Source organism: Channa argus, chromosome 13 (genome assembly GCF_033026475.1).
Source record: "Channa argus isolate prfri chromosome 13, Channa argus male v1.0, whole genome shotgun sequence".
NCBI lineage: Eukaryota > Metazoa > Chordata > Actinopteri > Anabantiformes > Channidae > Channa > Channa argus.
The window spans coordinates 15,497,995-15,510,178 of record NC_090209.1 but is presented as its reverse complement, the minus strand read 5'-3'; the positions used below and the strand labels follow the sequence as shown (position 1 = coordinate 15,510,178).

Here is a 12,184-nt window from a genome sequence, read left to right as displayed (position 1 = left end):
ATATGTATTTATTTCTGTGTGTTTGGGAGAGTGGGGCTGTGGCTGTATGTGGAAGCAGCCACAGGTGTGAATGCCATGTGACTGAGGTCAAGAAGGGTAAAGTGAGAGTGTTCAGCTGTCTGCTTAGATCACTATGAAAGAGGAGTATGTTGGGAAGCAACAGTGGATAGTGAGCCTAGCAACAAACACTGTTAGCAACACAACCTCTAGTTTGTGCGTATATTTTCATTGCCCATTTAGCTGCTTCTGTTCTTAGTGAAATAATACGGTCTGACCTATTGAGTATTTGCAGATGCAGGAATAAAACCACTGCTTTTTAGTTACAGGATATGGTTTTGATTTTGTACCAGCTAGTGCGGTGTTTTCAAATTCATCAGCACAGTTAGCACATCTGAAAACAGCTTTATTTATTTATTTATTTATTTTTTTATTACAGTGTATAATATTGCTCCATTTCTCAATAGTGCAAAATTGAAATTTTTTTAGGTTCTTCATAAATAACAACCATAAACAAACAATTATTACCACATCAAACACAAACAAAAAACAGTTACGTTGAAATTGCACAAATATATTTAAGATAACTTGAGAAATCTTTCTAGTATTTCCAGTTCACTCGGCAGAATGGAGGCCAAAATCTTATGTGGTTGTGTGCACCTTTCTTTTAAAGCCTGTCCCTGACTCACATTAAACTTTACAGGATAACAACATTTTCACAGCCCCCATTCTAGTGGGTCTGCTCTAACGCATATGAAAACAAGGTAGTTGTAGATAAACAGAAGTGGATAAACAAAATCCTTCACAATAAGGAAAAAAGGTAACTTCTCAGAAGTTTGGAATGGAATCACTGCGCTACACATGAACTGAAAACAGGTACTGACTCTTATTAAAGACTCAAAGGAATTAATTTATATTAAACAATGCATGTTTAGTGGTGACATTCCCAAATCGCTTCAGCCAGTAAAGTTATGGTTAATTATACATTTGCTTTCTTTGTAACAGAATTGGATCCATTTCAACAATGAGGTAACGTATCAAGTTTCCACACTTGGCATAAGCGTAGAAGGGAATATGACAGCACCAAGTTTTAACAACATTACTCTTTAGTGTCAAGTATTGGTATACTTAATGTAAAAGTATACCGAATGTAAATTAGTACTTGCTGCTTTAATTTCATCTTAAGCTGGCATGTGTCAAAGAATTGCATCCATTTCTCTCTTTTTAAAATAACTGAAGTACAATTAAAGACAATATAGATTCATTCATTGACTGATCAATACAGCCATGATTACAAGTGTTCGTACGTTTACACCTCATCAAAACCATTCTCAGTTCTTCAGTGTTGAACTTTGAAGTTGTCATGCATTACCGCATGTCTATGGTTTGTCACAAAATAAAAACAAATATTAGCAAAAATGTTGGCACTTGTTAAAGTTACATAAATGAATGAATTAAAGTAATTTTAGGGCAAAGTACTATCTTCATATAGTACTTGAGGTATCCAAAGTATTATAATCAGTGATCCGGCCTTGTGCCATTTAGTGTTACTGTGTGCACTGAGGATGCACATTCCCCCCCCCCCCCCCCCCCCCCCCCCCCCCCCCCCCCCCTCAGCAAATAATATGCAAAATGTTTCTAACCAATATGAAAGAAGTCAGTTGGCATGGTTTAACCTCTGGGTGCATAGGAGTAACAATGTACACAATATATTGGGTCCTAGTATTTCTTTGCAAATACCATCTTAAATTGTAGCCAATTACCTTTGGCAGTTCCAAATTATTTCAGTGAGAATGTAGGTTTTTTGGTGGAAGACTACAAATACTTTTAACCTCTGTTGTTTTGCAAGCAATCAGACGTAAGTAGCAGATATAAAGGTACAGTGTCATGTGGCATGCTTGTGGCAGTGAAGAAATATCAAAAAATGCAAATGACATGTCCTCTCAACCAGGAAATGTTCACGGAATGAACCACCACCACTCATACTGTAACATTCCCCTTGTCATTTCTGTTGACTATACACATCACACACACACAAATAAATATATTAAAAACTCTTAAATAAGGTCTGGTCTGTTTCCTTCTCTAAGCATTTCAAAACACAATATATTAGAATTTATACATATTATAAATACATAGTTATTCTCTGTTTTTATTTAAAAAGAAAAAAAGAATCTGAACCCTTTTACATTTACTGAGACTGTAGTTTTTCTATTTTTTTGGTCCCCATGCTGCCTTGCAGTGTGCTAAGGGTTTATAACATTGTCTGTTACTGCCACCTACTGTGACATAGCAGCACTACAACATTTTATCCTTCTGCTGGGAGTCGATGCCAATACATAAACATGCATGGTATAGCCCATCAAACATTTCAAAAGTAAAATTATTAAGTAAAATTCTGACATGACAATAAAAATCTTGCAGACAGACAACATCCAACCAAAAATACTTACATCATACATAACAGAATTAAGTGTCCACCACATTTCATTAGTGTGTCAAACAATGGATTGGTAGGGAAAATCTTGGAGTATAGGAAAGACCAGACTGGTCACAGTTATAAATCTTTATCCAGGATTTTCTTTGAATATCTTTAAAGTGGGAGCTGGTATGGTGGAGCTTGAGGCATCCAGGTACAGATCAGAAATAATGGCAAATGTGGTAAAGAGCTGCGATATGGGTTTGACCAAAAAAAAAAAAAGGCTAAATATCAGTATATCTTTAAGCAATCATGTGGCATTACTTGGTGATTTGTAATAATGAATAATTACAGTACACTCATTTTCAAACCAAGGGTGCCACTAATTCCTGATAGCACTGTAAATGAATCGACCCAGGAGCCTCAGTCTTACCTTCTCTTTTTTCCCCCCCAATCTCTCCTTTTTACCTCTCCACTCCCGTCCTCTTCCTCCTCCAGTTCTCAAACTGAGCAGTTGCGTCTCTTCCCAGAGCCAGTCTGGGCTGTAGCAGCAGAGGCTGAGGTCAGCCAAGCAGTGACCCCGTGTCAAAGGCTAGTGGAGGAAACCGAGAGGGTGGGCGAGGAGGGCGGTGGGAAGTTGAGCAGCTCCAGCACTGCCACACCCACACTGCTGCGCCGCGTGAACATGCAGGAGGCTGCGACCCATTTGTTGCTGCGTGGGTTGTATTTTTCAATGGAGTTTAGACTGGAGCTGCCATCATTGCCTCCCACTGCGTAAAGCCAGCCATCCATAGCTACAAGGTCATGAGTGCTCCTGGAAAAAGAAGAAAAAACAGCTCAATTCTACATGTACAGAACAGCTATATATTTTAATGTGTCACATTTGATAAGATGTTTGTGCATCTTATCACAATTAACTAATTATTTCTATGTAGCAGAAACAACCATTTATAGAAATACAGAATGACACCAGATGAACAATCCATGAGTACTTTGTTTTCCAAAATAAATATTTTTATATGATCATTTACCAAAAGTGGTTCAAGTGGAGTGTTTAATACACTGACAGTTTTGATGGTGTAAATAGAGCCTCTATGCAATTGGTCAAGAAAAATCCTGAAAAGGCACATATCTGATTAACACATGGATTATTTATAGGGCTGGACAGTCTACTGCTGTCAGGTTTCTCTGTACACCGACTTACACGCAAGAAATTGTGTGTCTATGACGGACTTAGTCACGTAAAGTGACTAGCATATAACAGGAAATATACAGGTAGTATGGTAATTCTAGATGTACACACCAATTTGTTTCCACGATTAAATAAAAGTCTCAAACATTAAGTTTCAGAAACTGTAGCTCCTTCCTGGTCTGGCAAAAATGACCTAAGCACAGTCAAAGCTGGTCCATAACAACAAAATAAAACTCCTGGGCAAAATACATATAAATATAATTAAAATGAGAGGTTCAGATAAAGTTCACAAAAACAACTAACAGACAAAACAACAATACACTAACAAACTTCTTGGCAAACAACCCACAATCATGGACAGCGTGTGTGTGTGTGTGTGTGTGTGTATAGGAGCCTGGGAAACAAGTAAATTAGATGTGTGTCTAAATCTCCCTCCCTGATGCCGATCTTTTATGAATATAATGCTGTGTGTCTGTGCGCCTGCTTTGATAATCTCCTGTAAGACACTAATAAAGAAACAGCAGACTATTGTAGAAAATAGGTCATTTGTTGTTTATGCTTTAAGAAGGTTTAGGCAGTAAGGAAGACACCCAAATACCCCAAATTCCAAGCCTTGAAGAGCAAAGATTTTCCACAAAGCAGAGGCACCTTTCCTACAAGCTAGATTAAGACAGCACCGCAGTGTTATTCTTTTTAAAGGAGAGTTTGTCCCCAACCGTGGTTAAGGTACAGTTGGGGTTTGGGACATTCCTCACCAAGGTGCTACATGTTATTAAGCACAAAAAGAATGATAAAAGCTGGATAGGGTTTAACAAAAATGTGGATTGGATTTGAGGCCCATGCATTTCAGTGGGGGTCATAAATGTGATTTGAACTTATGCACTCAGAATAGTAGAACCAGATCATCCTGATGGTTCAGTTGGCTAATGTGTGTCTCATTTAATTAAATGTATCCTCTATCATTTTCTCTTTTCCTCAAATTTACAAAGATACATGAATAGAATTAAAAAAAAAACCCTCCAAATATAATGTTAAAACAATACAATATTATGTTAAGGCTGTAATGCAAATTTGAAATCCTTTCACTGCCAAAAACTATTGAGTTTATGAGTAATGTATCTGCAACCTAGATATCAGTTGTCCTAGAGAAAGTATAAAGTGTATGTGGAATTGATATTGGCCCCTCTTATTTTTAAGTGTTTTAACATCCTTCATAACCGCCATAACATGCAAGAATACATTGGGCTGCAAGTTGTGTCTCTACCTGCTCTGTTGGCTCTTATCTCAAAAATCTGGGAACAAAAGCGATCAATTTTTACTGGAGCTAGACTGTTCTGTTGCTACTAAAATGAACCCTGTCTTAGAACATACCTGCGTATGTTCATGGGGGCGACACCCTCCCAGGTGTTTGTCTTGGGGTTGAACCGCTCCACAGAGTTCAAGCAGCTGGTGCCGTCATTGCCTCCTGCGACATACAGCATGCCGTCCAGCACGGCCACTCCAGCACTACTGCGCCGACTCAGCATGTTGGCAATGGCTGTCCATGTGTTGCTCTACTCATGAAATCCAGAGACTGAGCATTGGTCACATGTTCATAGTCTCGTGCAGAGTATAATTTTCTCTACTAAGTTCAGTAGATCTAAATCTGGCAGGAAAAAAAACTGACTATAAGCATATGCATTTTACCTGGGGGTCATATTTCTCCACTGTTGCAAGATGTGAGGAGCTGTCATAACCCCCTACTGCATACAAGCTGCCATCTGGAGGGGAAAAGGGAGTCAACAATGGGAATGTAAATATTAGCTGTGAAATACCAAGGTAGCAACACCATCCTGATGTCAAACAGTAAACCATAATAAACTCCCGAAAAGCATGTTCATGATAGTGTTTTTTGGCAAGTTCCTACCCAGAGTTGCTACTCTGACATATCTCCTACGGGTGCTCATTGCAGCAATTGAGGTCCACGTGCTTGTCAGTGGATCGTAGCGCTCTGCACTGAAACAGGAGTAAAAGATATAATTGTATTGCTGAACCATTTTTTGACATAACAAGACAACAAAACAATACCAACACAAAAATGACAACAGGACACAACAATGTCAAGATGTTCAGCATCACCATCATGTCAGTATATGTGTACCTATTGAGGCAGGAGGCTCCATCGTAACCTCCAGCAGCATACAGCAGGCCATGCAGGACTGCTACACCCAAACAGCTCCGCCGTGTTCCCATGGAAACCTCCGGTTGCCAGGAGTTAGTGATGGGGTCGTAGGACTCTACAGTTGCTAGGTCTGATGTGCCATCATACCTGAGGAGATGGAAATATGAGCAGGCATTCTGAATAAAGAAAATGTAGCAGTTTATCAAAAGGAGGAATGCAACATTTTACACGTAAATCAGACACGTTTGGCCTGCCAAAGCTTTCTCTGTACTTCACATCAAACCGTTTAAACTTTAAGTAAGATAAGAAGGTAGTTTGAGTAGTTTTAGGGTCATAGTTCAACACTATGCTTGTCGTCACTCACCCTCCAACAGCATAGAGTCTGTTACCGATGGCTGCCACACCCACCCGTGCCCGTCGAGTGGACATGGATGCCACCATGTGCCATCGGTCTGTCCTGGTGTCGTATGCCTCACAATCTCCATGAATGGCAAACAGGCTTCCACCACCTGGGACACACATTACACATAGCATGGGTAAAATTTCTTTTAGCATTAAGCAGTAATGTTATTTTCAAAATACAATAAAGTGCTATGATTTCAGCTCACAATTGTTCACAATTGTAGAAGTTATATTGGCTCAGACTGACACCGACTCCTGGTTCAGTGTAAAATCAAATTATCAACTTATACCACCAATGATTCTCTCTGAAAGAGAGAAAATACTGATATGGACACAAGTATAGCAGGAAGCTACCTTTAAGGTTTTATACAAATAGGTTTAATTTAAAGAGGTACATAACTGCAACACACGCCGAAAAAATGGGGAAGAAATGTAAGCATTGTGACAATACTAAACAAGTTCTACAAAGTCTTTTTTTACTTTTATAAAATAATATCATTAGCTTTAATTCACAGTTCTACATATGCTAATATTGTACAGTTCACAAGTGATATGAGAAGCTAACTTCTGATAGATGTATAGCCTAAGTGTACCCTGGTGGGTACCTTCAGGGGCACACTGACCAACGGCAAAGAGCACAGGGCTTGCGCCTTCACAACGTCGTGGGCGCGTTCGGCTGTTGCTGAGAACTCCCCTCTGCTCAGGCATCAGGTGATACTTGAGAGCTTCAATCAGCAGATCCTTGCACTCCGAGTGATGGCGCACAAGCAGCTCTGTATCCACGTTGCTCATCAGAAAGTCACGCCTCAGCAGTGGAAGCCGTACACACTTCATCAGCTGACAGGGACAGAGGGATGTTGAATTGGACTTTAAATAATGCTGAGAAAATACGTCAGGTGAGAGTGGACGAAACCTACCCAAGGCACATGTTGCCTGCGTCCATCTATATCATGTTTCACCCAGCTCAACACAGCCCGGTACACTTCCTCTTCAGATGGCACATTGAGGTTATCACTAGAAATCAGATCCAGGACCTGCATGGAAAAGAAAGAGCGGATACATTTTACACATTGATTTACAAGAGCAACTTTCTTAAATTTAAGAACTCAGCTGTGACCCTAGGAAAAATATCTAGCAGTAATCACTGCTGCCTTTCTGTCTGGAGTTTGCATGTTTTCCCTGTGCTTGTGTGGGTTTCTCCCCACAGTCCAAAGACATGCATGTTACGTTAATCAGTGACTCTAAATTGCCCATAGGTGAGTGTGAGTGGTTGTCTCTCTGTGTATTTTTCTCTTTGTTGGACCTGAGACGGATTGGTGTCCAGGGTGGAACCTACCTCTCACCCAATGACAGCTGGGATAGGCTTCATCCCCACTTGATTCCCTTCTCTCAATTAGCCCTTACTCCCTTATATCTTTTGATTTGTGTATTTTATAAAACACTGGACAGTATCACCAGGGCTGCTTTAAAATGACAAAACATCAGATGCACCATTTTAACTTTGAGCTTCCACACATAGAGGCCTTAATAATAAACAAATGGATTTATGTGTGCGGTGGTGCTGTAATATACTGTGTGTGTTTGTGGCACAAGTGCTGCAGTCAGAATGGCTGGTTGGCACTGTTCCCTGTTCAACCCAAAGCTGCTAGGGAGGGGTGGGGCCAGAGCAGCCAGCTGCTTCCCTGCCTGGACAGATCAGGCCAGCAGCTAGCAGCCGCCTCCCAGGAACAGCCTACACTAATCCACAGTCACACACAGACACACACAAAAAATAGTGCTACTGCCACTGCCCCACCCTGTAGTCCCTCTCACCTCTGCATCCACATACTGCAAGCCAAGCTAAAGCAAGTTTGTGTGTGTGTGTGTGTGTGTGTGTGTGTGGGGGGGGGGGGGGGGGGGGGGGGGGGGACTTCAATAACAACAGATATCAGAAAATGTTTTGTCAACTAGGCAATGAGTTTTACATTTAATTTCTTATACCCCCTTTTTCTGTAATTACATAGTATAGTAAAAATACTGCTGCATGAAAAGCAGGGAAGCAATTTCCAATAGACAGATTTAACAACGGCTGTTTAATTCCCACCATGATTATGCCACTGCTTTCTTTAAAAGCAACAGTTGGCAGAAGCCACTGCAGGACACAGAAAAACATCACCCCTACCTGTTTCAGTGGGAGCAGCATGAACTCTTCTGTCTTGGACACCTCCACAAAGTGCTGCAAGACGTACTTGTGTGCTGACTTGAGTAGATCGCTGCATGAGTGTGTGTCAGCAAAGCCCCTGATGCCCAGGCAGTTGGAGGGGTCCAGTTGGCTGAGAAGGAACTTGCAGCAGGCATCCCGCACTCCATTGAGCTGCAGCAGGCTTGCTGCTGGGAGCAAAGTCTAGGAAGACAGCAATTACAGGTGGAAATATATTTTTATGCCTTATGATGATAGGTGGCAAATTTTGTCTAACTTAACAATTTATCTGTAAATTGGAATCCTTCTACACTACCTGCACATTGCCTTCCCCGACCACAATCTCAGCTGTGTAGGCATACTGGACCAGCTGCTCCAAAGCCTGAGGATCGATGTCATGAAGGGTCACGTGGGTCTGCCGACTTTCAGACATCTCATCTGCACAAACCAAAATGGTCTCATGTTTCCTACAAGTTATGAGCAGTAAATCTCTGGCCGAAAGAACTGCCTGTTCGATCATCCTGAGACATGGCAGCTCCTTCTGTATACATTGCCCCTGCCAAATGTTAGCACAGCTCATTTTTTGCTGTCCGTTTAATCAGTTGTTTTTATTGTAGAGATTCTTGAAATTCCTGAATATATACCCTCTTGCCCAACAACTGTGTGTTCCCGTAGAAGTCTGTGTCAAGTGGTTCCACTTCAGCACTCAAATGTTTAATTTCCTATTGATTAGGAGAAATTGTAAAAACAGTATCTTCAGAGGGGCCATGTTTTATTCTTGGATAATCATGAAACTTGAGCAGATTCTGTTTAAATGGATAAATCAGAGACTGGGACAGATGAAAGGAAGCCTGGCAGCCGAGTCTCAAAGCCAGACAACGGACTGTCTGGACACAAAGTGTACCCACACTAAGGTCTAATACTTGGGGGAAATCTAAGACACATACACCTCAGCTAGCCACCTGTCTCTCAGACAGGAAGAGCAGGAAGGAAGTGCTAATGCTAAAAGGATAAGGTGGTGTTTGCTGCACACCCAAGTTATTGTGTCATTAAACTATGAGCAGCAGGGCAAAATAATGCCCAGTATCATGTAAGAACCTAAACAGTTGGAGGCATGCAACATGATGAATTGCATGGATTTTAGAAATCAACACAAAAAGTGAAACAGACGGTGTGTGAAGAAATAAATCAGAAAACTTAATCATCATGGTCTTAACTTACTGGTAAACATAGCGTGGAAGTAGGGGCTGCAGGATGCCAACACCACTTTGTGTGCCTTGATTTCTTTGTTGGAGACATGGAGAACAATGTCACACAGCAGGCCACGCTGTCGCATCCTGTTCATGGACACGAAGGAGTCGTGATAGTGTCGCTTTGAGTTGTGTGAGATGCTGTGGCCATCACGGTTGAGCAGCTGCATGCCCCCCTCCATCATGGTGCCTGATGTGGCAGTCGCTGGCTCTTGCCTGGGCCACACTCTGGGCAACTGAAACACATGAAAAACCATTTTCATGTCAGCTACTAACAATGTCATTAGCCAACAAAAACATCTAGTCATCGGGAAAGCCTTCTATCTGCAATAGCGGAGTTCATCAGCAGCCATGCAGGTGTTATGACAGGTGTCGTGAGCAATCATAATGCCTATTAACAGTGTTATAGTACCCACCCTGACAGCTATGACAAGAAGTCTACCAACAGGACAGAAATCTCAGCACAATTGCGAAGTGTGGTAGATTGGCTGACCTGATTATTTGACGTTCATTCTCAAGATTTGATGGCATTATGACAAAAGAGAGTCAAAGGATGAGCTTTATTAAACTAGAATCCTCATGTGTTGGATTATCTGAATTACTTTAATTGCAAACATTACCCGCTTGTGAGTTTAACTACACCAGAATTAGCTGTAAACCCCCCACCTCACTACAGCTGCAGCTTCTGGTAGGCATGGTGGGAGGAGAGAAGAATGTAGCCGGAGTTAGCCTTTTCCTTTATAGTCTCATCCGCCCTGCTTTTGGATGGAGAACACACTTCAGAGCGTTGCATAACCATCATCACGTGGCATCTCAGATGTTGTTGTCTTATAAATGTTTAGGATGCACTAAGACAGACTACTATGTGAGGTAAACCCCGCTGGCATTGTTTTACAAGGGTAGAAAAATAGATATTTGAGCAAAGGCCCTCTAATTGAGAGCTCCCATATAGATAATGTTTAAATACCAATGTGATGTGGGTAAGTCTTGCAAATTTTTATTTTCCTTTTCATTTAAAATAAATGTATTATTTTGTAGCTATAAAGACATGCCTGAGAAAAGAATACAAGCTTAAGGTAATCATAACAAATAAGCAGACTCTAGAATCACATTAGAGTGGTAGGTAATAATTTCAACTAAATGCTCTGCACTGTCCCACTGAGGACCATCTTAAATTTCAGCACAGCTGCCTAGTGACCAGTTTTGGTTCCCGTTTTCCAAAACACAATAGTCGACAACAAAAGCGCACTGACCATGTTCTTCTATGAAGGAACAATCTGCTCCGGCGCCCGAGGGAATAACATGAGACAATGCTGCAAATTGAGACGTGAATACAAAAGAGGTTGGGGCAGACGTGACAACCCAATTGCCACGGCGAAAACTAAGAGTAAAGCGCTTTTCTGGCCATCCACAGCTTACAGTCTTCTCGCTCTCTCGCTCTCTGTGGTTCAAAGCCGTGGCTTACATCCACATAAAGCTCCTGGCTTGTTCTCAAGCATGCACTTTCTTGTCGGACACACAATGATACACTATAAACTCTTTTAGACGGAAGCATGTTTCTATTCATGCATCGGCCGTCTTATTTGACCTGAGGACACCCCAACCCCCACTCCACCTATTATGTATAGCAGTACCTGTCAGCTGCAGCTGCAGCAGCAGCAGCAATAGACAGGATGAATTTGTAATTTCGTTACCGGTGGTTGTGTTCCGATTTCCCTTGGACACAGTGCCTTCCTCGTAGTGACTGTAGATATAAGTGCATGTGTCGCTGTCAGATGAGTTTAAAACGGGTGCCAGTGTCAGTCCATCTATCCATATTCTAACGCAGTCATACGAAACATGAAGGAAGCCTCTGTTATGTGCCGTATGCGTTTGACGTCAATGAAAATAATGGCATTAAAACTGACATCGGTTTGTTAAGGTGGATCTGGTCATGCTGGTAATAATGCTGCGCATACTGTTAAAATACGACGCCGTGGGGAAGAAGACGCACTCGTGAAACACACACAAACTAGTTGTTAAATGCAGCTGTCAACACCTAAAAGTAAGCTAAGCTGACTTAGCTGACGTTTTATAGCTGGCGTGATACAGGCGACCTTAAGCGCTACTTCGTGCGATCAGAGCCCGGAAGTGTGTTCAGTACGTTCTTCTACGCCAGTCGGAAAAGCGGGGTATCACCCGGAATGAAAAAAAAAGATATCTAACAAACAGCGACCAAACATAAACTGGTGATAAATAATGCATGGATCCCAGATAGTTTTGTGAAAACTGAATATTTATCATTTTACCATTACAATATAAAAAAGGCCACGGTTGTTTAACGCTGTCACAATTTATCAGATTAGGTAGGTTTAGCAGGTTAGCTCTGCCACATAATAAAAACAGAGCATAAGCAGCACTCACCACAAGCCGTCGTCGGTGTCGATATGACACCAGTGATTTCTTTCTGTTCGTAATCTTGCCCAGCTTTATGATTGTATAATGAAACAGACAAAACCAAAACAAGACACCCCGCTTCAACGGATGTCTAGCCGACTGTGTCCCGTGGGTGCAGCTAAGCTAAGCGTTTATTTAAAACCTCACA

General features: G+C 41.5%; 1 protein-coding gene across 9 annotated transcripts; it reads right to left on the bottom strand.

Moving 5' to 3' along the window:
- Positions 1-392: 392 nt before the first annotated feature.
- On the bottom strand, positions 393-12,179 carry klhl17 (kelch-like family member 17). 9 transcript variants are annotated; one of them, XM_067525928.1, is made up of 12 exons: positions 12,004-12,179; positions 9,572-9,836; positions 8,667-8,788; positions 8,333-8,554; positions 7,089-7,205; positions 6,777-7,008; positions 6,134-6,278; positions 5,749-5,916; positions 5,515-5,603; positions 5,295-5,368; positions 4,980-5,161; positions 393-3,230 (listed from the first exon to the last, which is right to left on the bottom strand). In XM_067525928.1, the coding sequence occupies exons 2-12, from the start codon at positions 9,783-9,785 to the stop codon at positions 3,002-3,004; spliced, it is 1,794 nt and encodes a 597-aa protein (XP_067382029.1). In that variant the 5' UTR covers positions 9,786-9,836; positions 12,004-12,179; the 3' UTR covers positions 393-3,001. The 9 variants fall into 9 exon arrangements, with proteins under 9 accessions (XP_067382029.1, XP_067382033.1, XP_067382030.1 ...); XM_067525932.1 differs by having other exon boundaries at positions 6,795-7,008; positions 12,004-12,151; XM_067525929.1 differs by lacking the exon at positions 12,004-12,179 and adding an exon at positions 11,235-11,737.
- Positions 12,180-12,184: the final 5 nt, after the last annotated feature.